Raw genomic sequence first — 22,427 nt, forward strand, 5'->3', positions numbered from 1 at the left:
TTTGAACAGAGATATCGGGTTCTTATCTCATTATACATGATAAGCGATCTTCAGCCATCTCAACCCTTGCTTTTTCATGCAAAACCATTTGCAGTCGTTTGCAGTCATCAACAGCTATCAGTCAGTCAATCACCCATTTCCACCACCCTTCTGAGTGATCCCCCCTCCCCATCCCCACCCCTCCCCACCCCTTCTCTACATAAGTGCCTGGAAACTTCCATTTCACTGTATCTGAAGAAGTGTGCATGCACACGAAAGCTCATACCAAAATAAAAACTTAGTTGGTCTTTAAGGTGCTACTGAAGGAATTTTTTTATTTTACGTGGGATCTGGTTCGTTCTTGTGGGGTTTTGGCTACAGCCAAGCGCGTCGCAGCCAATCAGAAGACAAGGATGGGGATGACAGGAGATGCAGGCCAAGGAGGGGGGCACGCCTCCCCTGCAAGCTCTTCCTGCTGTTTCAGGCCAAGGGAGAGACCAGCTCAGATCCCTCCAAACACACCACTGGGGGGGGGGAGGTGCAATGCGCGGGGCTCCTCCTCCTCTGCTCTGGAGGAAGGAAACGCAGAGAGAGGGCGGTCTGATTGGGGCGCTCGGCTTGCCAAGGGTTAAAAGGAACTGAGCTGAATTCCCAGAGAGGAGAGGAAAGAAGGGTGGGGCGGGACAGGGGCAGGGACTCCAGAACAAAAGCCCCTCCGTCCCTCTCCTGTCACTTCCTGCAAGCGGAGGCGAGGATGCTTGGTCGGCCTCCTTTGCAAGCGCTGCCTCGGTGGCTCCTCCTGCAATCTGGTGAGTCTCCTCTCTTTTTAAGCAAAAGCAGAAAAAGGGCCAACAAGACAGAGCAGTTAACAGATAACAATGAGCATCACACATCACAGCACAGGAGTCCCTGGGGTTGTGCTTAGATTAAGTGGTGAAATAGTCATTTTTTCCTTGTTTGTTACAAGTAGAAAAAAATATAAAGTGTTGGTCCGTTGATGAACGTGGGAGGGGGCTTCCAAGCAAAGATATGTTTCAATTAAAATCAACTAGATGGAGCCAAATGCTCAAAACTCTGCAAATCCCAGACACTCCATGGCTGTTTCTTGAGGCTCTGGGTGTAACTTGAGGCTATTTTATCTCATGCTTGAGGCTTTATGCGTTGTCGTGGATGTTTTTTGATTACTTTTCATACTGCTTCTGCATTTCTATGATTCTATTTGTTGTTCTATCTCATCATACAATTGATGAAGGTTTGGTAGCAATAGATCTATATATGTCTTATGCCACTTAGTGGGGAATCCAACCAATCCTGGTGTTTTCCCACTTGTCATTTTAAGAATAGTTTGTTTAGTTTCTGCCTCTGATACTGGTGTTAATTGTTGTTGTTGTTTGTTGTTTAGTCGTTTAGTCGTGTCCGACTCTTCGTGACCCCATGGACCAGAGCACGCCAGGCACTCCTGTCTTGCACTGCCTCCCGTAGTTTGGTCAAACTCATGTTCGTAGCTTCGAGAATACTGTCCAACCATCTCGTCCTCTGTCGTCCTCTTCTCCTAGTGCCCTCCATCTTTCCCAACATCAAGGTCTTTTCCAGGGAGTCTTCTCTTCTCATGAGGTGGCCAAAGTATTGGAGCCTCAGCTTCACGATCAGTCCTTCCAGTGAGCACTCAGGGATGATTTCCTTCAGAATGGATAGGTTTGATCTTCTTGCAGTCCATAGGACTCTCACGATTCTATTAGGCTTCATCTTTTTTCCATGTGTAGCGGATTCACCCCGCTAACTGCCCCCCATTAAATATAGCAGACCTACCTCATGGTACACACATCACACCCCTCCGTTTCCACAGCCACTACTTCTCCTCCACCACCAAGAAAAGATGGATGAGGCGGTCTTGCCAGAATCACTCCGCCATCTGTGAGACAGAAAGGTGAATGAGAAGTCAGGAGCGCATGCTTCTGTCAGAGGTGAAGCTATGCATGTCGAACTAGAGGTGGGCCACGGAAAAAGCCTCACGTGCCGAGGCATTTGGACATTGGTAGCCATTTCATTTTTTAGTTATATGAAAATTGAGGTTCCCTGCTTTGGACTCTTGGATCCCACCAATGACCATCAGCTAATAATGCGGCAGACTCGCCCCACTAACTGCCCCCCCATTAAATATAGTGGACCCAGTGCTTGGCATGCCAGTTAAATAAAGTTCTGCCATTTACCACAGGCCATCTTGTGGGGATCCTATGAGGGAAAACCTAGTGATTTAGTCTTGGGCAGGAGCTGAACAAACAAGAACATTTTTGTTTACAAAAAGAAGAGGCATGTGAAACAAATGGGGGTCAAGAGATGCATTCTTTCAAATAAAAGTTATCTCCTTACTTAAACTAAATATAAAGATGTCACTGTAGTATATGCACTGCTTTTCTTAAACTTCAGTTGCTAAAAGCTCACTTGTTGCGCTTCAGTTGGAAGGTCAGGTTTCTGCCATAGGAGGTAAAAGAATTAACTCTGTTTCTGTCCATTTATTCTAGTTACAGGTAGGTAGCCGTGTTGGTCTGCCGTAGTTGAAGCAATTTTTTTTTAAAAAAAAATCCTTCCAGTAGCACCGTAGAGACCAACTAAGTTTGTCATTAGTATGAGCTTTTGTGTGCCTGCACACTTCTTCAGATATACTGAAACAGAAGTCACCAGACCCTTATATATAGTGAGAGGGTGGGGAGGGGGATTACTCAGAAGGGTGGTGGGAATGGGTAATTGGCTGATAGATGTGGGGGTGAGATGGCTAAAAATAGCTTTATCATGTATAATGAGATAAGAATCCAATGTCTCTATTCAGACAAGGTCTCCATGAATTTAAGTTTGGTAATAAGTTGCAATTCAGCAACTTCTCTTTCCTGTCTATTTCTGAAATTCTTTTGTAATAAGACAGCTTCTTTGATATCTTGTATATGTTGGTATGAAGGAGTTAAATGGTACAAAGGATGTTACGCTCTGTCACTGAGAATGTTGGGCATGTGGAAGATTCTATATAAAAGGGGTGCTCTCTTGCCTCATGGTATTGTATGTGCTTGTCTGTTGGAAGAGTTAAATTTCGTTTTCGCCCGGAGGGATCAAAGCATGTCTGCTAAATCCCTAGGGCAGTTGTAAATAAAGCTCAAAGTTAAAAGAGCTTTCCTCAGTCCTGATTTATTGCTCTGCTGACCCACTGTTCTTCTCAGCCGCTGCGCATTGCTGCTAAAGGAGACAAGAAGGAGGGGTGCTTTGGAAGTGTGCCGGGCAGCCATCGTTTGAGTCTCCTCCAGGGTCTCCACGTTACTGGGGTCTCAGCGTCTTGTAACTCACCGTCGACCACACAACAACATAAACTAATAAAAGTTTATGAACAGTATAGAATGTCCTGGACACTGAAGTGTTCTCCTACTTGTTTCTCTGTCTTGTGATTCCTGATGTCAGATTTATGTCCATTTAGCCTTTGGTGTAGGGTTTGGCCTGTTTGTCCAATATAGAAAGCTGAAGGGCACCGTTGGCATTTGATGGCATACACAACGTTAGAAGATGAGCAATTAAATAGTCCTGAGATGGTATGTTTGATGTTGTTGGGGCCAGTAATGGTGTTGTCCAGGTGTATGTGGCAGCAAAGTTGGCATCTGGGTTTATTGCAGGCTCTGGTACCAGTGTCCATGTTAAGTCTGGTGGTTGTATTATTGTGGGGGAGGAGTTGTTTAAGATTGGGTGGCTGTCTGTAGGCAATGAAAGGTCTTCCTCCCAGAGCTTGAGAGAGAGAACTGTCATTGTCTACTAGAGGTTGTAGATCTCTGATGATGCGTTGTACTGTTTTAACTTGGGAGCTGTATGGGATTACTAGTGGTGTTCTGTTATTTTCTTTTTTGGGTCTGTCTTGCAGCAAGTTCTTTCTGGGTATCAGTCTGGCTCTGTTGATCTGTTGTTTAACTTCATCGGGCAGATATTTTAGTTCTAAAAAGGTTTGCTGTAGGTCTTTTAGGTCCATGGAGTTTTCTTGGCAGGGATACTGGAGTGGCTTGCCAGTTCCTTCTCCAGGTGGATCACGTTTAGTCAAAACTCCCCACTATGACCTGTCCATCTTGGGTGGCCCTGCATGGCATAGCTCATAGCTTCTCTGAGTTATTCAAGCTCCTTCGCCACGACAAGGCATTGATCCATGAAGGGGGCATTGATCCATGCGGGAGGCAGTGCAAGACAGGAGTGCCTGGCGTGCTTTGGTCCATGGGGTCATGAAGAGTCGGACACAACTAAACGACTAAACAACAACAGGTCTTTTAGGTGAGAGTCTCTGTCTATAGAGTTGGAACAGATGTGGTTGTAACATAGGGCCCGGCTATATACAATGGATTGTTTGGTATGTTTGGTATGGTAGCTAGAAGCATGTACTGTAGATATGTTTGTCAGTCAGTTGGTTTACGGTATAAGGTGATCTCTATATGCCCATCTTGTATTTTTATAGTAGTGTCCTAAAAAAGTATTTCTTGCATAGATTGGTTCATTGTTAGGTTGATGGTGGGGTGAAAGTCATTGAATGTCTGGTGGAAGGTGTCCAGGGTCTGTTGACCATGTGTCCAGATAATAAAAATATCGTCAATGTATCACAGGAACAAGAGAGGTTTGAGTGGGTAGGAGTTTAGGAAAGGTTGTTCTAAATCTGCCATGAAGATGTTAGCATACTGTGGGGCCATGCGGGTGCCGCTGATCTGGAGGAACAGGTCATCACCAAATTTGAAGTGGTTGTGGGTAAGGAACATAGCTGCCAAGTCTCCCGCTGAAAAAAGTGGGATCAACAGTGGCGCGGCACCGGAAGTCACTTCTATGCATGTCCGGACATGCGTAGAAGCGACTTCCGGTGCCGCTATGCCCGATTTCCGGTGCCCAGACATATATGTGTCTGTGTGGAGAGAGAGAGAGAGTAAAGAGGCAACGGCTTTGCAAAGTGGAGCGGGAAGGGGAAATCCAGACCTCAGCATGGAGGGGAAAAAGGCACCCTTTTTTGCTCTCCAGGAACATCCACCCCACCCTACCCCATCCCACCCACCCACACGACCCACATTTTCTGCACGGGTTTACGCCGCTTGCGGCTGGCATAGGTGACACTGGGGTTCATCCTGCCCCTCCTGGCCGAGGCTCCAGCTCCGCTCCTCCGGCTCCTGTGGCAGAGAGCGGCAGCCCCTTGTTACTTCTGCGCCGCTGCCGCCCAAAACAACAACAACCGCCACCCCTCGGCTTTAGAAGCAGAAACCTCTCAGCAACTATGTCAGCGGCGACTTGAGGGACCTTATGGGTGTCTGTGTGTGTGAGAGAGAGAATATTCCTCTCCCGGCGAAACGGCTCCACCCGCAGCTTCCTAGCCTGCCTTGACACTGCTGTTGTTCGCCCTGCTGCTGCTCGCCCTCATGCCACTCCTGCCGACCTGGTGCAGACTCCCCTGAGAGGCAGCTGACGGAGGGAGAGAGGAAGGTGGGAGGGCGAGAGAGGAGGAGGCGGCGGCAGGAGGAGGAGGTGCGGCGGCGGCAGGGGACGGGGCCAGGTGCTTGGCGCCGGCTACACCACTACGGCCGCCCTCCTCCTCCTCCCTCTTTCTCTCTCCGTCTGGCCGGCGGGAGTGCGAGACAGGTGCGGAGGCAGCTGCTGCGGCTTCCCGGGTAGCTGCCCTCAGTCGCTGTCTCTCTTCCTCCTTAGGAGTGAGGCGGGAAGCGAAGCCTCGCTTCACCTTGGCGAACGCCGCTATCGTCGTCGTCCTCCCTCAGTGTCAGCCAGAAGGCCTCGCTACTCTGTTTCCCCCTCCCTCCATGCACCCCCCCTCTTGGCTATAGCAGCAATGGCTCTTTTCATCTCAAAAGCCACCCCACGAGCCAGCCAGCCAAGCCTGCGCTCTCTCCCCCGGGCCCGCCCCACCACCGCCCACAGAGGAGGCCCCTGTGGGCGTCGTCAGCGTAGAAGCGACTTCCGGTGCCACTATGGCACCCGAAATAGAGCCTCCCTGGCAGATAGGAAATCCGGGGGATTTCCGGGATTTTTTTCTATTTGGGATAACAGCGGGAAATGGATTAAAATCCGGGGGTTTCCCGCAAAAACCGGGAGACTTGGCAGCTATGGTAAGGACAAAATGTCAGAGTTTGGTAGCAAAGCCTCCTGTGATTTTATTTGAAATGGTGTTCCTTATAGCTTGCAAACCATAGTTGTGTGGGATGTTGGTATACAGAGATACCACATCCATGGTGGGGCTAGTATAGTATTCTTAGGAAGATTATTCAAAGATTGTATTTCCCTCAGAAAATCTGTGGTGTCACGTATGTAGCTGGGAGCACTGATGGCATATGGTTTCAGAACAGAGTCTATATCCGGAAACACCCACTGTAATGGTGCCAATACCTGAGATGATGAGGCATCCTGGATTTCCTGGTTTTGTATTTTAGGTAGAAGATAGAAAGTTCCTGGGATGCGGGTGGCGCTGTGGGTTAATCCACTGAGCCTAGGGCTTGCCAATCAGAAGGTTGGCAGTTCAAATCCCCGCGACGAGGTGAGCTTCCGTTGCTCAGTTCTAGCTCCCGCCAACCTAGCGGTTTGAAAGCACGTCAAAGTGCAAGTAAATAAATAGGTACCGCTCCAAGCGGCAAGGTAAACGGCGTTTCCGTGCGCTGCTCTGGTTTGCCAGAAGTGGCTTAGTCATGCTGACCACATGACCCGGAAGCTGTACGCTGGCTCCCTCGGCCAATAATGCGAGATGAGGGTGGGCTAAGTGAATCCCTCCTGAAGGCATCCCTGTTTAGGGAAGTTTTTAATGTTTAATGTTTAATGCTGTATTGTGTTTTTAATATTCAGTTGTGAGCGCCCATATTATATTATACTCCTGTGAGAACTTTGAATTGGACCTGGAAATGAACGGATCACCAATGCAGCTGTTTTAAAACAGGAATTAAATGTGTTCTCAAGGGTTGTAATTGGGGTGGGTTTCAGTGAGGAGGGGGAGACCCATGGATGCTTCTTGGAGAAAAAAGTGGGAAAGAAATGCCCTTCATAAAGAAAGGGAACTCAGCCAACAATCCGGCTTCTGCAATTTGGAGCAGATTCTGAACCATCTTTAAGAGCAGTTCCACTTAGAGGGATTGTAATGATCATATCTGATCCACAGCAGGAATTACCTTGGCCATGTCATCTCTGCTCCAAGGGGACAGTGGTTGGCAAGCTAGCCAAAGCTGGAAAGGGGCACTTACAAACAGAGAATTTATTTACCATCACTTGTTTATAGCACTATCCTTTGGTCCTCAGACCTAAGAAAAAGGGATCTGACCCCAGCAGTTGTTCTTGAGAACATTGTACATTTCAAGTGGCTAGAAAATGAGAGAGAAGCAGGAAGGAAATAGGCCCTGAACTGTGGGAGGGAGAGCAACTCTTGAGGATCCCAGGGTTGGTTGGCATCCATCTGTCTCAGGAGACAATGGGAGAGTGTGCCTTTGGGGGTGAGGTCAAACTGTTGGAAGGTTACATCAGCTGCAGAGGCTATAGCCTAGTGTCAAAATTACACTTGTACAAATGACTCACTTGTCAATCACTGTTCAGACTTCTTTCATTGACTGAAAACACTGAAAGGCAGGAGCAACTAGGCTGATTCATTTGACAGACACTCCCAATGTTTCCTGCACATTTTGCTTACTAACTTCCCTTCTAGTAGAGCTAGACGCTGACTTTTCCTTTTCCTTTTTTGAAAAAGAAAGTTCAGAGTCTGCGCTGTGTTTCAGTGAAGCCCTGGTTCCTAACAAGATTCAGGGAACCTTTTTCTTTTCCTGGCTGTGTATCCGTTTCATAACAGAACAATGTATTTGCTTTGTAGGATTTGCAAACGCCTCTACTTAGGACAGACAGAACTGGGCAGAAGAACAAGGGCTTTCTTCTGACCTCTTGGAAGCTTCCTGGGAGCCCAGATGGATGAGCAAGACTCAGCTGGCCCTGAAGCAGGAAGAGGCCATGCCTTCCAAACTGGAAGCAGTGGGGGATTCTGGGAAAACTCTCTGCTGAAGATCCTGGGTGAGGAGAACACCCTCCACTCAGATGTGCAGAACCAGCAGTTCAGGCAGTTCTGCTACCAGGAGGCCAAAGGACCTCGAGAGGTTTGCAGCCGACTCCACCACCTTGACCTTCGGTGGCTGAAGCCAGAAAGGCACACGAAAGCTGAGATGGTGGACCTGGTGGTCTTGGAGCAGTTCCTGGCTGTCCTTCCACCAGAGATGGAGAGCTGGGTGAGGGAATGTGGAGCGGAGACCAGTTCCCAGGCAGTGGCCCTGGCCGAAGGATTCCTCCTGAGCCAGGCAGAGGAGAGGAAGCAGGCAGAGCAGCAGGTGAGAGAGACTTTTCTCTGGATGCTCCCAAGGGGCTTCGAACACGAGAGAGTGTACCCCAAAATTCTCTCTTAATCCCCTAACTTTTTTTGGAAAGCCTCCAAGGAATGATATCTGATATCCCTAAAGCTTTTGCCTCTGCCATTTCTTTTCTAATCTTTCTCCACATTCTCTGTTTTCAATCCCCTTTGCCCTTTCAGGGAAAGATTATCTTTACAGAAATGGGCCTGGATTCCTCTGAGGCAGAGATGACTCCGTTGGACACCAATGAGAGGCCACTGAGTAAGGAGGTTTTTTCCCCATTTGGTTACACATTCTGTAGATTTTTGCCACTAATCTGTGGATTCCCGCTCCCCAACATTTTGGGGAGGACACTTGGGGCCAAGAGCCCAAAGTGGGGACCTGTATTTTTACATAGGTAAGATACAAATGTCAAAATGCACTCAGTAGGTGAGACTTTATCTGAGGCCCACCTATAGTTAGAGATGCACTGCTTCACCTCTAAGAGATGCATGTTCTAATGGCCTGCCACTTACCATTTTCTCTCAAAGGTGACAGAATGATGCCAGGGAGACCTCCTCATCCATCTTTGCATGAAGGCAGAGGAGAAGCAGCAGCTATGGAAACAGATCAGGTAGGGAGAATGAAGGATCGTGGGGAAAGAGTCCGGAATGAATCTGTCTCCTTCTCTTGGCTTCTTTGAAAACTGCCTTTAACAAAGGCTATAAAGACCATTCCAGCAGGCTTATGTGCTGAGAATGATGAACAATCACCTCACGTTCAGTAGCCTCCTGAATGTTACTAATATTATTTATCAGTAGTTGCAGTTTTATTTACAGATTTAATATTTAATGCTAAAATAGGCTTCTAAGCAGTTGACAAATCATAAAAAACAGTGGCCAGGATTCACCTCACCATCCCCACCTATTGCTTTCCCCCTCCTTCCCCTCCCTGTGACACCCTATACCTCCTGAAGTTGGCTTTAATGCATTGTGAAGGTGTCCCCCCCCCCCGGCGAACACTAGACGGGGAGAGCAAAGAGGGGATCCTTCCACCTGGGAAACTGGAATGCATGCGCAGAGAGAATTATTTGAAGATCACCATGTGGAGTTCCACCCATTCCCCCAAAGGTTATTACCAGTCATTAAAATACACAATAAAACAGTTTTGTTAAAACATTAAAATATGCATCCATAATTAAAATGCACAGCAAAACAATTCCATTAAAACAAAACAGCAATTAACAGGCAGAAAACAGAGCAATGTGTAGTAGATAATATGCATGTTGTCTAAGAAGGCGACCTTTCCCTTTTTATTTTAGGGTCCGGTGTGCTTTGAAGAAGTAGCTGTTCATTTCACTGACGAGGAATGGGCGTTGCTGGATCCTGACCAAAGAGCTCTGTATAAGGAAGTAATGAAGGAGAATCGTGGGAACATGGACTCACTCGGCAAGGCTGCCTTTTGGATTACAATATCTGTTTTGAATTATTATTTTTTAATTTAGTCCCTGAGGCTGTGATATGTTTCTTTTTTGTTGCAGATGGTGATGTATCAGAAATGAAGAACGAGGGACAACAAATCTACACAATGGAAAAGCAGTATAAATATTTGGAGTATATAGAAAACTTCAGAAGAATTCATACAGGGGAGAAACCCTATAAGTGCTTGGAATGTGGAAAGAGCTTTGCTTGGAAGGAAAGTCTCACTCCCCATCAAAGAATTCATACAGGGGAGAAACCGCATCAGTGCTTTGAATGTAAAAAGAGCTTCAGTCGGAAGGATAAATTGACTCTTCATCAAAGAATTCATACGCAGGAGAAACCATATCAGTGCTTGGAATGTGGAAAGAGCTTCAGTCGGAAGGATAAATTGACTCTTCATCAAAGAATTCATACACAGGAGAAACCATATCAGTGCTTGGAATGTGGAAAGAGCTTCAGTCAGAGAGCCCATCTCACTTCCCATGGAAGAATTCATACAGGGGAGAAACCACATCAATGTTTGGAATGTGGAAAGAGGTTCAGTCAGAGGTTTCATCTCACAGCCCATCAAACAACTCATATGGCAGAAAAGGCATTTCATTGTTTGGAATGTGGAAAGAGCTTCAACCGGAAGGAAAGTCTGACTTCCCATCAAAGAATTCATACAGGGGGAAAACCGTATGAATGCTTGGAATGTGGAAGGAATTTCAGTTGGAAGATTAATTTGACTTTACATCAAAGAGGTCATACAGGGGAGAAACCGTATCAGTGCTTGGAATGTGGAAAAAGCTTCAGTCGGAAGAGAAGTCTCACTACACATGAAAGAAGTCACAGCGAGGAGAAACAATATCAGTGCATGGAATGTGGAAAGAGCTTTATCCGGAAGGATTGTCTGACTTTACATCAAAGAATTCATACAGGGGAGAAGCCCTTTCAGTGCTTGGAATGTGGGAAGAGCTTCACTCACAGAGCAGGTCTCACGCACCATCGAAGTATTCATACAGGGGAGAAACCGTATCAGTGTTTGGAATGTGGAAGGAGCTTCAGTCAGAGAACCGGTCTCATGTCCCATCAAAGAATCCATACAGGTGAGAAGCCGTTTCGGTGCTTGGAATGTGGGAAGAGATTCAGTCACAGTGCTAGCTTTAAGAACCATCAAAGAATTCATACAGGGGAGAAACCCTATCAGTGCTTGGAATGTGGAAAGAGCTTCAGTCAGTACTCCCATCTCAGTTCCCACCAAACAAGTCACAGCAAGGACAAACCATATCAGTGCTTGGAATGTGGAAAGAGCTTCGCTAGGAAGGAAAGTCTCACTTCCCATCAAAGAATTCATACAGGGGAGAAACCGTATCAGTGCTTTGAATGTAAAGAAAGCTTCAGTCACAGTGCCAAGCTCTCCATCCATCACAGAATTCACACAGGGGACAAATGATACCAGTGCTCAGAATGTGGAAAGAGCTTCAGTCAGAGAACCCCACTCACTTCCCATCAAATAATTCATAAAGGGGAGAAACCATTCAGATATTGGAATCCGGAAAGAGCTTCAATCAGTGTGACAATCCCGCTTTCCATCAAAGAATGCTTATGAGGAGAGGCAGAGAAACATAGAATTGTAGAGTCGAAACTCGAAAGGGACTATCAGGGCCATGGCAATGCTGGAATGTCAACTAAAGCATGCATGACAGATAGTCATTCAACCTCTGATGAAGAACCTGCAAGTAAGGAGAGTTCATCATCAGAGTTTTCTTCCTGATGTGTAGCCATTGGTTTGGATCCTGCCCTCTGGAGCAGCAGAAATCAAGCTTGCTCCATCTTCCATGTGGCCCTTGATCATCTTGGTCACCCTTCTCTGCCCATGTTCTAGCTTGTCAATATCCTTCTTAAATTCTGGTGCCCAAAACTAGACACAGAACTCTAGCTGGAGGCTGACCAAGTTAGAATAGAGCATGACTATTTCTTCCTTCAATCCAAACACTATGCTTCTTTTCTTGGAGCCTAGAATAGGATCAGCTTCTTATGCTGCTGCTGCATCACACTGCTGAAGAGGAGAAGTGAGCGTGGAAGAATGAAAAGTCTTTGAGTGGTACATGGGTGTTCTATTCATGGGAAACTGACCACCGCACCAGGTCCCCCAGCTGTCAGGAAGGGAAGGCAGGATCAGCACCATGGAGAGGATCAGAGGTGTCCGCTTCAAGACCACAGCTAGCAAACCAGCAGCAGAGGGAGAACATACAAGTTGTCTTGTGTGAAAATATCTCAAATAAACGCCTCACTATTTTGGAATCTCAACTCTCATTGAATTATTTGAAAGTAACAGGGGCTACCAATTCTCCTCCTCAGGCTCAAGCAATTAAGTTTATGGAGGATTTTTTTTCAAATAGCTTTTGACAGTTTTGGAAGGTCCAAGCTTTGAAATTACCACCGTCCAAGATTATGCTGGTAATGTGACAGAGAACTGGGACCCCATCCAATATAATGATTGTTCCATTTCTGAAGACAAATTAGAGGGATGAAATCCTAAGGAAAGCTGTGTATCTACCCCCCTGAAATGGGGAGACAGCAAGATAATGATTCCCCCACATTTGTGTCCCCCCCCCAAAAAAAATCTTTACAGTGTAGAAGATCTCAGCACGCAAGACAGATTGCCGAGGAATTGAAATTGCAACACTCTACACTTTTCCCAGCAAACCTCTGCATCAAATTTGAGACACCAGAAAATGCAGAGGCATTTCTTAATACAGTTAAAGTAACAACGGGATGAACTTACTTACAGAAGCCAGAAATGCTGGGTAATCTCTTTCACCCAGGTGCTAAAGGTATTCCCAGCAGTGGAATAGCAAGAGAAAGTACTTTCCACAGCTCCCCCTCGTTACACTTTGCATAGTAACAATCTTCTGCTCACTATACATGAAGAAAAGTAGAATTGAAGTTGACTTTGAGGTCTCTCATTACTGTAGGACAGCAATGTTGAACTGGTCGACTGTGATCGGCAGGTAGATTGCCAGGGTGGTGCTGGTTGATTGTGGGAGCTTAAAAACTGATCACCTGGTTGCTCCTGAGCAATCACTACGAACGCCGCCCCCGGGGATGATTAGCATCGCTGCTGCCTGCAGTGCTATTAAAACTATTATTCCCTGGGTCAGCAACTCTTCCCCACATAAAAAAGATCAACAATCAACAACTTTGGTCTCGCCCCCCCCCCCAAAGCCCAACAACTATGGGCAATGACAATGGGTAGATCAGTTTTATAACACTGGGAGTAGATCAATTTCTCTAGAGCAATGGACATGACTGGGAGAATCATAGAATCATAGAGTTGGAAGAGACCACAAGGGCCATCCAGTCCAACCCCCGGCCGAGCAGGAAACAACATCAAAGCATTTTTGACATATGCCTGTCAAGCCTCTGCTTAAAGACCTCCAAAGAAGGAGACTCCACCACACTCCTTGGCAGCAAATTCCACTGTCAAACAGCTCTTACTGCCAGGAAGTTCTTCCTAATGTTTAGGTGGAATCTTCTTTCTTGTAGCTCGAATCCATTGCTCCGTGTCCACTTCTCTGGAGCAGCAGAAAACAACCTTTTACCCTCTTCTATATGGCATCCTTTAATATATTTGAACATGGCTATCATATCACCCCTTAACCTTCTCTTCTCCAGGCTAAACATACCCAGCTCCCTAAGCCGTTCCTCATAAGGCATTGTTTCCAGGCCTTTGACCATTTTGGTTGCCCTCCTCTGGACACGTTCCAGCTTGTCAGTATCCTTCTTGAACTGTGGTGCCCAGAACTGGACACAGTACTCCAGGTGAGGTCTGACCAGAGCAGAATACAGTGGTACTATTACTTCCCTTGATCTAGATGCTATACTCCTATTGAGGCAGCCCAGATTGCATTGGCTTTTTTAGCCGCTGCATCACACTGTTGACTCGTCAAGTTTGTGGTCTACCAAGACTCCTAGATAAAGATGTTGAATATGACTGGGCCCAAGACAGAACCCTGTGGCACCCCACTAGTCACTACTCTCCAGGATGAGGAGGAGTCATTGATAATCTCCCCCCTTTTAAACAACAACAACAACAACATACATGTTCGCTAATCTTAGGCTCCGCCCCTTGAATGGTGTAGAGAGCCAGTGTGATGTAGTGGTTAAGAGTGGTAGACTTGTAATCTGGCTCCTCCACATGCAGCTGCTGGGTGACCTTGGGCTAGTCACACTTCTCTGAAGTCTCTCAGCCCCACTCACCTCACAGGGTGTCTGTTGTGGGGGAGGAGGGGAAAGGAGACTGTTAGCCGCTTTGAGACTCCTTCGGGTAGTGATAAAGCGGGATATCAAATCCAAACTCTTCTTGAATGCTCCACCTGGACAGTTAAAGCCGGTGCCTCCTCTGCAATCACTGGCTTCCTCTAGGACAGTCAACCCCAAAGTGGGTGACCCCACCCCCTGAAGGGTTTTGTTCCTGGGGGCACTAAGAGGTAAAGGGGTGGCAGTGTACACAACTACCAGACTATGAAAGGCTGATCCCACTTGATCAAGTTCATTGGTTTTGTCATGAATTAATGAAACTATGTCTATTTAATTGGATTTTGAATAAATGTGCAACTGTTGCTATTTAGAATTTTATTGTGTTTTTTCCCTTCTCAGTGGGATGTGTAAACAGCTATTCTGAATAATGCTTTTATGTGGGAAGGGGCACTGGGGAGGAGAGGGGGAAGTGGCCCAACAATGTTTGGGACCTGGTACTTCAGGCCCTGAGGACATCTCCCCAGGGTCTCTCACCCCACTGAGGCACCTGCAGACCAGTGGATTCCAGTGGCAGAGCTGTCGTCCTGGGTTTCAAAGGGGGAGGTGCAGACTCCAGAGACTCTGGCTTCACCTGGGGCGGGCCATGGACAGCTAAACCACGACGAGGAGGAAACCTCTCCCCCTGCCAACTCCCCAATCTCCTCTCCTTAAGCTTAAGGAGGGCAGAAGAGGGCAACCAAAATGCCCAGAAGAGGGCAACCAAAATGGTCAAAGGCCTGGAAACGATGCCTTATGAGGAACGGCTTAGGGAGCTGGGTATGTTTAGCCTGGAGAAGAGAAGGTTAAGGGGTGATATGATAGCCATGTTCAAATATATGAAAGGATGTCATATGGAGGAGGGAGAAAGATTGTTTTCTGCTGCTCCAGAGAAGCGGACACAGAGCAATGGATTCAAACTTCAAGAAAGAAGATTCCACCTAAACATTAGGAAGAACTTCCTGACAGTTAGAGCTGTTCGGCAGTGGAATTTGCTACCAAGGAGTGTGGTGGAGTCTCCTTCTTTGGGGGTCTTTAAGCAGAGGCTTGACAGCCATATGTCAAGAATGCTTTGATGGTGTTTCCTGCTTGGCAGGGGGTTGGACTGGATGGCCCTTGTGGTCTCTTCCTACTCTATGATTCTATGATTCTAAGGATGCGGGGAGCCCCAACAGCCCCCTCCCCGCTAGATCCCCGTTTTTATACAGTGCCCTCTCTTCTAAACTCTCCAAGACCCTGCCCCCCAAAAGACTAGAAACCCCCTTTCACCCTCCCATCATCCTTTACAATCTCCGAGATTGAGCGGCAGGGGCCTCTTTATCTTCCCAGCCGGTGGAAACGGGGGCGGGCGGGGGGGGGGGAATCAGGCAACAGGAAAAGGCTTCTCCGCCTGCCTCCTTCCTTTCTGCTCAGCCACCCACCAACAAGGCTCACACGCACATCCAAAGCACCGCAGCCAGGATCAGGCCCCCAGAAAACTCGAAAGAAGGGAGGGCGGTGCATGGGACAGGGACGCTGCCTTGAATGGGTGGGACGTCGGACACCCCCCCCTTTCAACTCGCCGCGGGGAAGGGCGATCCATGAACCTCCACGCATCACCTCCACGTGGGATCTGGTTCGTTCTTGTTGGGTTTTGGCTGCAGCCAAGGGCGTCGCAGCCAATCAGAAGACAAGGATGGGGATGACAGGAGATGCAGGCCAAGGAGGGGGGCACGCCTCCCCTGCAAGCTCTTCCTGCTGTTTCAGGCCAAGGGAGAGACCAGCTCAGATCCCTCCAAACACACCACTGGGGGGGGGGTGCAATGCGCAGGGCTCCTCCTTTGCTCTGGAGGAAGGAAACGCAGAGAGAGGGCAGTCTGATTGGGGCGCTCGGCTTGCCAAGGGTTAAAAGGAACTGAGCTGAATTCCCAGAGAGGAGAGGAGAGGAAAGAAGGGTGGGGCGGGACAGGGACAGGGACTCCAGAACAAAAGCCCCTCCGTCCCTCTCCTGTCACTTCCTGCAAGCGGGGCGAGGATGCTTGGTCGGCCTCTTTTGCAAGCGCTGCCTCGGTGGCTCCTCATGCAATCTGGTGAGTCTCCTCTCTTTCCTCCCTTTGGCTGGATGGGGGAGAAAGAGGGTCCCAGGGTGCAAGGAGGGCTGTTCAGATCATGCATGCATTTTTTTAAAAAAATTTAAACATATTTTTTTCTTATTTAAAAAGCCATACAAACAATAATACATATAGAAGAAAAAGGGAAAAAACAGAGAAAAAGGAAAACACAAAACACACAAAATATAGAAAACTTCCAAACATTTGATATGGGTTCCCTTTCTAAATATATAAACCTTTATGTTTCTTCTTTAAATATTTATCAATTATATTTAAATTAAATTCTATCCTCCTTACTCTTGTTATATACAAAATATCTTGTCGGTCCTATTCTAGGCAAATCACCCATTTTGAACTCATTCCTTCTTTATGAAAATAATCTGCCACATAACTCCATTCTGTTTTCAATTTCTGTTTAGATATCTTCCTAATTATTGCTGTTATTTTTGCTAAGTTCATGAACTCTACTAATTTCATGTGCCAATCTTGGATTGATGGGACTTTGCCTCCTTTCCAATTTCGGGCTAACACCATTCTGGCCGCTGCACAGGTGTATAATAAGATATTTCTCCTGTCCTTAGGGGTATTCTCTGGCATTAGGCTTAATAGGAAAATCTCTGGTTTTTTTTTTTCAAATGTCCATTTTAACATTCTTTTCAATTTTTCATATACATCATTCTAGAATTTACTCACTTTATTACAGCTCCACCAACAGTGGAAATAATCTCCTGTTCCTTCGTTGCACTTCCAGCATTTATCCGCATCCTTTTTATATATTTTTGCTAATTTAGCTGGTGTCAATGCCACCTAAATACAGTTTTCCATATGTTTTCCCTTATCCCCATACAATTTATCCCATTGGATGCTATATCGTTCTTCCGACATCCTGTGCCCATCTTATCATGACATGGTTAACCACCTCATCTTTCATATCCCATTCAAGATAGCCATGTTCAAATATATGAAAGGATGTCATATGGAGGAGGGAGAAAGGTTGTTTTCTGCTGCTCCAGAGAAGCGGACACGGAGCAATGGATTCAAACTTCAAGAAAGAAGATTCCACCTAAACATTAGGAAGAACTTCCTGACAGTAAGAGCTGTTCGGCAGTGGAATTTGCTACCAAGGAGTGTGGTGGAGTCTCCTTCTTTGGAGGTCTTTAAGCAGAGGCTTGACAGGCATATGTCAGGAATGCATTGATGGTGTTTCCTGCTCGACAGGGGGTTGGACTGGATGGCCCTTGGGGTCTCTTCCAACTCTATGATTCTATGATTCGAAGTGAAAATTTATAAATTTTTGCCAAAGGTTTTGTGGGGTTTTCTATTAACAATTCCTGTAATTTAGATCTATTCTCTGAGACCCACCTCATGGTACACACATCACACCCCTCCGTTTCCACAGCCGCTACTTCTCCTCCGCCAGCAAGAAAAGATGGATGAGGCGGTCTTGCCAGAATGACTCCGCCATCTGTGAGACAGAAAGGTGAATGAGAAGTCAGGAGCGCATGCTTCTGTCAGAGATGAAGCTATGCATGTCGAACTAGAGGTGGGTGGGCCACGGAAAAAGCCTCACGTGCCGAGGCATTTGGACATTGGTAGCCATTTCATATTTTAGTTATGTGAAAATTGAGGTTCCCTGCTTTGGGCTCTTGGATCCCACCAATGACCATCAACTAAGAATGCGGCAGACTCGCCCCGCTAACTGCCCATTAAATATAGCGGACCCACCACTTGGCAGTAAAATTACATGAATTTCTGCAGTTTACCACAGGCCATCTTGTGGGGATCCTATACGAGGGGAAACTTAGTGATTTAGAGTATTAGGAAAGAGCTGAAGAAAAAGAAGAGGTTTGTGAAACAGTTTTTGGGTCAGGAGGTCTGTCCTTTCAAATAAAAGTTATTTCTTAAACTAAATATAAAGATGCACTGCTTTTCTTAAACTTCAGTTGCTAAAAGCTCACTTGTTGCGCTTCGGTTGGAAGTTTAGGTTTCTAACATAGCAGGTAAAAGAATTAACTCGGTTTCTGTCCATTTATTTAGTTAGTTATTAACGTACCAGGGTTACAATTAAATACTTTTATACACCTTCCTTCTCAGCCTAATGCTTTGGTTCCTGAGTGAGGGGCATTTTTCGTCCGCCCTCCTCTCTCTTAGCCACCCCCTGGGATTTCCCACAGACCCAGGGGATCCCCTCAGGCCGTGTTATTTGTTTAGGGGTCCCCTTTTCCTAGCAGATCTCTCCCCTCCTGACTGGAAGGAGGAGACCCTGGTTTAGTCCTTCTTCCCACAGCTTCTCCCTCTCCTGCCTCCTCAGACTCAGCCCTCCAGATTAAATCCTGCCTCCATACTCTCCTCAAACCCTCCACTGGGTCGTCTTCCTATCTAAGCTGCTGTGGGGCTCCTTTTCCTCTCAGATCAGAGCCAGTCCTCCCTCAGAAAAACCCTCTCCAAATAACAACAACAACAACTGTATTGTAATAATAATAATAATAATAATAATAATAATAATAATAATAATAATAAACCCCACCTCCCCTCTCAGATCAGGCCCTGTCCAATTCTCTCCCTCAGAAAGGGCTCCTTGGATTTTCCCTCCAAAAGGGCTGGGAGCCAATCAGAGAGAGAGAAAGAGAGAGAGGGAGAGGCTCCTCCCCCCCTGCTCTGGTTCTGAGGGAAAATCCCTCATGGGAGAAAGTGGGTTGAAGCAACGGGAGAATACTAGGAATAAGAAAGGATACAGATCAATGGACCGAGTCTGCTCTTGTCATTTGTATAGCACAATTAGTTTATGGGAATGTCTACAACATATGGTTCATTTTTAGAGGTCAGTGCCTGAGATGGACTACAACTCCCATGATCCCTAGCTAATAGGACCAGTGGTCAGGGATGATGGGAATTGTAGTCTCAAAACATCTGGAGGGCCGAGTTTGCCTAGGCCTGCTTTGTGGTGTTGTTATATTTTGCAGCCATTTTTAAATACTTTAAAATGTTAAAAAATAATCACAGGAATAGGCTGGGTCCTGAAAACACGTCTCCGTTGTCAGAGGCCTTGGGAAAGAGGGGAAGGTGCCTCTGTGGGGAGGGAATCCCCCAAGGGGGGAATCTGCCCCCAGGATGCCCTCTCTCGGGCCACCCGCTACCAAAAGAGGCCTCTCTGCCAAATTTCACAGCCAAGAAGGTCTGTAGGGAAGGAGGCAGTTCTTCACATATTTTGAGGGGGGGCTAAGTGAACCCCACCCCTGAAGGCATCCCTGTTTAGGGAAGTTTTAAAGATTTAATGCTGCATTGTGTTTTTAATATTTGGTTGTGAGCGCCCAGAGTGGCTGGGGAAACCCAGCCAGATGGGTGGGGTGTAAATAATAAATTCTTATTATTATATTATACTCCTGTGAGAACTTTGAATTGGATCTGGAATGAATGGACCACCAATGCAGCTGTTTTAAAACAGGAATTAAATGTGTTCTCAAGGGTTGTAATTGGGGTGGGTTTCAGTGAGGAGGGGGAGACCCATGGATGCTCCTTGGAGAAGAAAGTGGGAAATAAATGCCCTTCATAAAGGAAGGAAACTCAGCCAACAATCTGGCTTCTGCAATTTGGAGCAGATTCTGAACCATCTTCAAGAGCAGTTCCAGATAGGGCCTTGCAATGATCCTATCTGATCCACAGCAGGAATTACCTTGGCCATGTCATCTCTGCTCCAAGGGGACAGTGGTTGGCAAGCTAGCCAAAGCTGGAAAGGGGCACTTACAAACAGAGAATTTATTTACCATCACTTGTTTATAGCACTATCCTTTGGCCCTCAGAGGTTGGCCAGATACGTATCTGGCCCCCAGACCTAAGAAAAAGGGATCCCACCCCAGCAGTTGTTCTTGAGAACATTGGAGAATCCAAATGCTAGAAACTGAGGCAGAAGCAGGAAGGATATGGGTCCTGAACTGTGGGAGGGAGGGAGAGCAACTCTTGAGGATCCCAGGGTTGGTTGGCATCCATCTGTCTCAGGAGACAATGGGAGAGTGTGCCTTTGGGGGTGAGGTCAAACTGTTGGAAGGTTCTTTCATTGACTGAAAACACTGAAAGGCAGGAGCAACTAGGCTGATTCATTTGACAGACACTCCCAATGTTTCCTGCACATTTTGCATACTAACTTCCCTTCTAGTAGGGCTAGTTCAGAGTCTGGGCTGTGTTTCAGTGAAGCCCTGGTTCCTAACAAGATTCAGGGAACCTTTTTCTTTTCCTGGCTGTTATCAATTTCATAACAGAACAATGTATTTGCTTTGTAGGATTTGCAAACGCCTCTACTTAGGACAGACGGAATTGGCAGAAGAAGAAGGGGGCTTCCTTCCGTTCTCTTGGAGGCTTCCTGGGAGCCCAGATGGATGAGCAAGACTCAGCTGGCCCTGAAGCAGGAAGAGGCCATGTCATCCAAACTGGAAGCAGTGGGGGATTCTGGGAAAACTCTCAACCGAAGATCCTGGGTGAGGAGAACACCTTCAGCTCAGAAGTGCAGAGAAAAAATTTCAGGCAGTTCTGCTACCAGGAGGCCAAAGGACCTCGAGAGGTTTGCAGCCGACTCCACCACCTTGACCTTTGGTGGCTGAAGCCAGAAAAACACACAAAAGCTGAGATGCTGGACCTGGTGATCTTGGAGCAGTTCCTGGCTGTCCTTCCACCGGAGATGGAGAGCTGGGTGAGGGAATGTGGAGCAGAGACCAGTTCCCAGGCGGTGGCCCTGGCCGAAGGTTTCCTCCTGAGTCAGGCAGAGGAGAGGAAGCAGGCAGAGCAGCAGGTGAGAGAGACTTTTCTCTGGATGCTCCCAAGGGGCTTCGAACATGAGAGAGTGTACCCCAAAATTCTCTCTTAATCCCCCAACTTTTTTTGGGAAAGCCTCCAAGGAATGATATCTGATACCCCTAAAGCTTTTGCCTCTGCCATTCCTTTTCTAATCTTTCTCCCCATTCTCTGTTTTCAATCCCTTTTGCCCTTTCAGGGAAAGATTATCTTTGCAGAAATGGGCCTGGATTCCTCTGAGGCAGAGATGACTCCGTTGGACACCAAAGAGAGGCTACTGGGTAAGGAGAAAGGAGGGGTTTTTCCATTTGGTTACACATTCTGTAGATTTTGCCACTAATCTGTGCCCCCCCCCATATTTTGGGGAGGACACTTGGGGCCAGGAGCCCAAAGTCTGGACATGTATTTTTACATAGCTAAGATACAAATGTCAAAATGCACTCAGTAGGTGAGACTTTTTAAAAGGCCCACCTATAGTTAGAGGTGCACTGCTTCACCTCTAAGAGAAGCATGTGCTAATGGCCTGCCACTTACCGTTGCCTCTCACAGGTGACAGAATGATGCCAGGGAGACCTCCTCATCCATCTTTGCATGAAGGCAGAGGAGAAGCAGAAGCTATGGAACCAGATCAGGTAGGGAGAAGGAGCATTGTGGGGAAAAGAGGCTGTTAGATGAGGCAGCCAGGTTTCTATTACTCTTGATTTCTGTCAAAACTGCCCTTAAAAAAGGCTGTAAAGGCCATTCCAGGAGCATTACATCCTGAGAATGATGAACAACCACCTCACCTTAAATAGCCTCCTGAATGTTGCTGGTATTAATTATCAGCAGCTTCAGTTTCATTTATGTTGATCATTTAATGCTAAAATAGGCTTCTAAGCAGTTGACAAATCATAAAAAACAGTGGCCAGGACTCACCTCACCTGCCCCACCAGTTGCACTAAACGGCTTTCCCCCTCCTTCCCCTCCCTGTGACATTGTGAAGGTTTTCCCCCTCCAGAACAGCAGAGAGTAAAGAGGAAAACTGGAATGCTTGAGCAGACAGAATGATCTGAAGAACACCATTTGGAGTTCCACCCATCCCCCCAAATGTGAATACCAGTAATTAAAATACACAATAAAACAGTTTTGTTAAAAATAAAAAATATGCATCCATAATTAAAATGTACATTAAAACAAAACAGCAATGAACAGGCAGAAAACAACAGAGCAATGTGTAGTAGATAATCTGTATGTTGTCTAAGAAGGGGACCTTTCCCTTTTTATTTTAGGGTCTGGTGTGCTTTAAAGATGTAGCTGTTCATTTCACAGATGAGGAGTGGGCGTTGCTTGATCCTGACCAGAGAGCTCTGCATAAGGAAGTCATGGAGGAGAATTGTGGGATTATGGAGTCTCTCGGTAAAGCTTGCTGTTCACTCATGATACCTGTTTTGAAATTCAATGTGTATCTCCGTGCC

General features: G+C 46.7%; 2 protein-coding genes across 2 annotated transcripts in view; both read left to right on the plus strand.

Annotated features, from left to right (window-relative positions):
* Positions 1 to 651: 651 nt before the first annotated feature.
* On the plus strand, positions 652 to 14,435 carry LOC148684341 (uncharacterized). The gene is made up of 6 exons (XM_088654382.1): positions 652 to 788; positions 7,832 to 8,336; positions 8,537 to 8,618; positions 8,888 to 8,970; positions 9,658 to 9,784; positions 9,877 to 14,435. The coding sequence occupies exons 2-6, from the start codon at positions 7,923 to 7,925 to the stop codon at positions 11,250 to 11,252; spliced, it is 2,082 nt and encodes a 693-aa protein (XP_088510508.1). The 5' UTR covers positions 652 to 788; positions 7,832 to 7,922; the 3' UTR covers positions 11,253 to 14,435.
* The window catches only part of LOC118079413 (uncharacterized), a 38,971-nt gene continuing 17,202 nt past the window's right edge, over positions 659 to 22,427 (plus strand). Inside the window, exons 1-6 of the mRNA XM_088654389.1 lie at positions 659 to 788; positions 17,531 to 17,668; positions 20,466 to 20,971; positions 21,173 to 21,254; positions 21,523 to 21,605; positions 22,242 to 22,368. Of these exons, the coding sequence (XP_088510515.1) occupies positions 20,558 to 20,971; positions 21,173 to 21,254; positions 21,523 to 21,605; positions 22,242 to 22,368 (706 nt within the window). The 5' untranslated portion in view covers positions 659 to 788; positions 17,531 to 17,668; positions 20,466 to 20,557. The remainder of the gene's footprint in view (positions 789 to 17,530; positions 17,669 to 20,465; positions 20,972 to 21,172; positions 21,255 to 21,522; positions 21,606 to 22,241; positions 22,369 to 22,427) is intronic.

Source organism: Zootoca vivipara, chromosome 11 (assembly GCF_965207765.1).
Source record: "Zootoca vivipara chromosome 11, rZooViv2.hap1.1, whole genome shotgun sequence".
Taxonomy (NCBI): domain Eukaryota; kingdom Metazoa; phylum Chordata; class Lepidosauria; order Squamata; family Lacertidae; genus Zootoca; species Zootoca vivipara.

Bases quoted from the DNA above. Each gene is read 5' to 3' on its own strand.
- LOC148684341 (XM_088654382.1), top strand. From the start codon at position 7,923: ATGGATGAGCAAGACTCAGCTGGCCCTGAAGCAGGAAGAGGCCATGCC. The intron at 8,971-9,657 runs GTAGGGAGAATG...TTTTTATTTTAG, and splicing joins CAGCTATGGAAACAGATCAG to GGTCCGGTGTGCTTTGAAGA. The intron at 9,785-9,876 runs GCAAGGCTGCCT...TTTTTGTTGCAG, and splicing joins TGGGAACATGGACTCACTCG to ATGGTGATGTATCAGAAATG.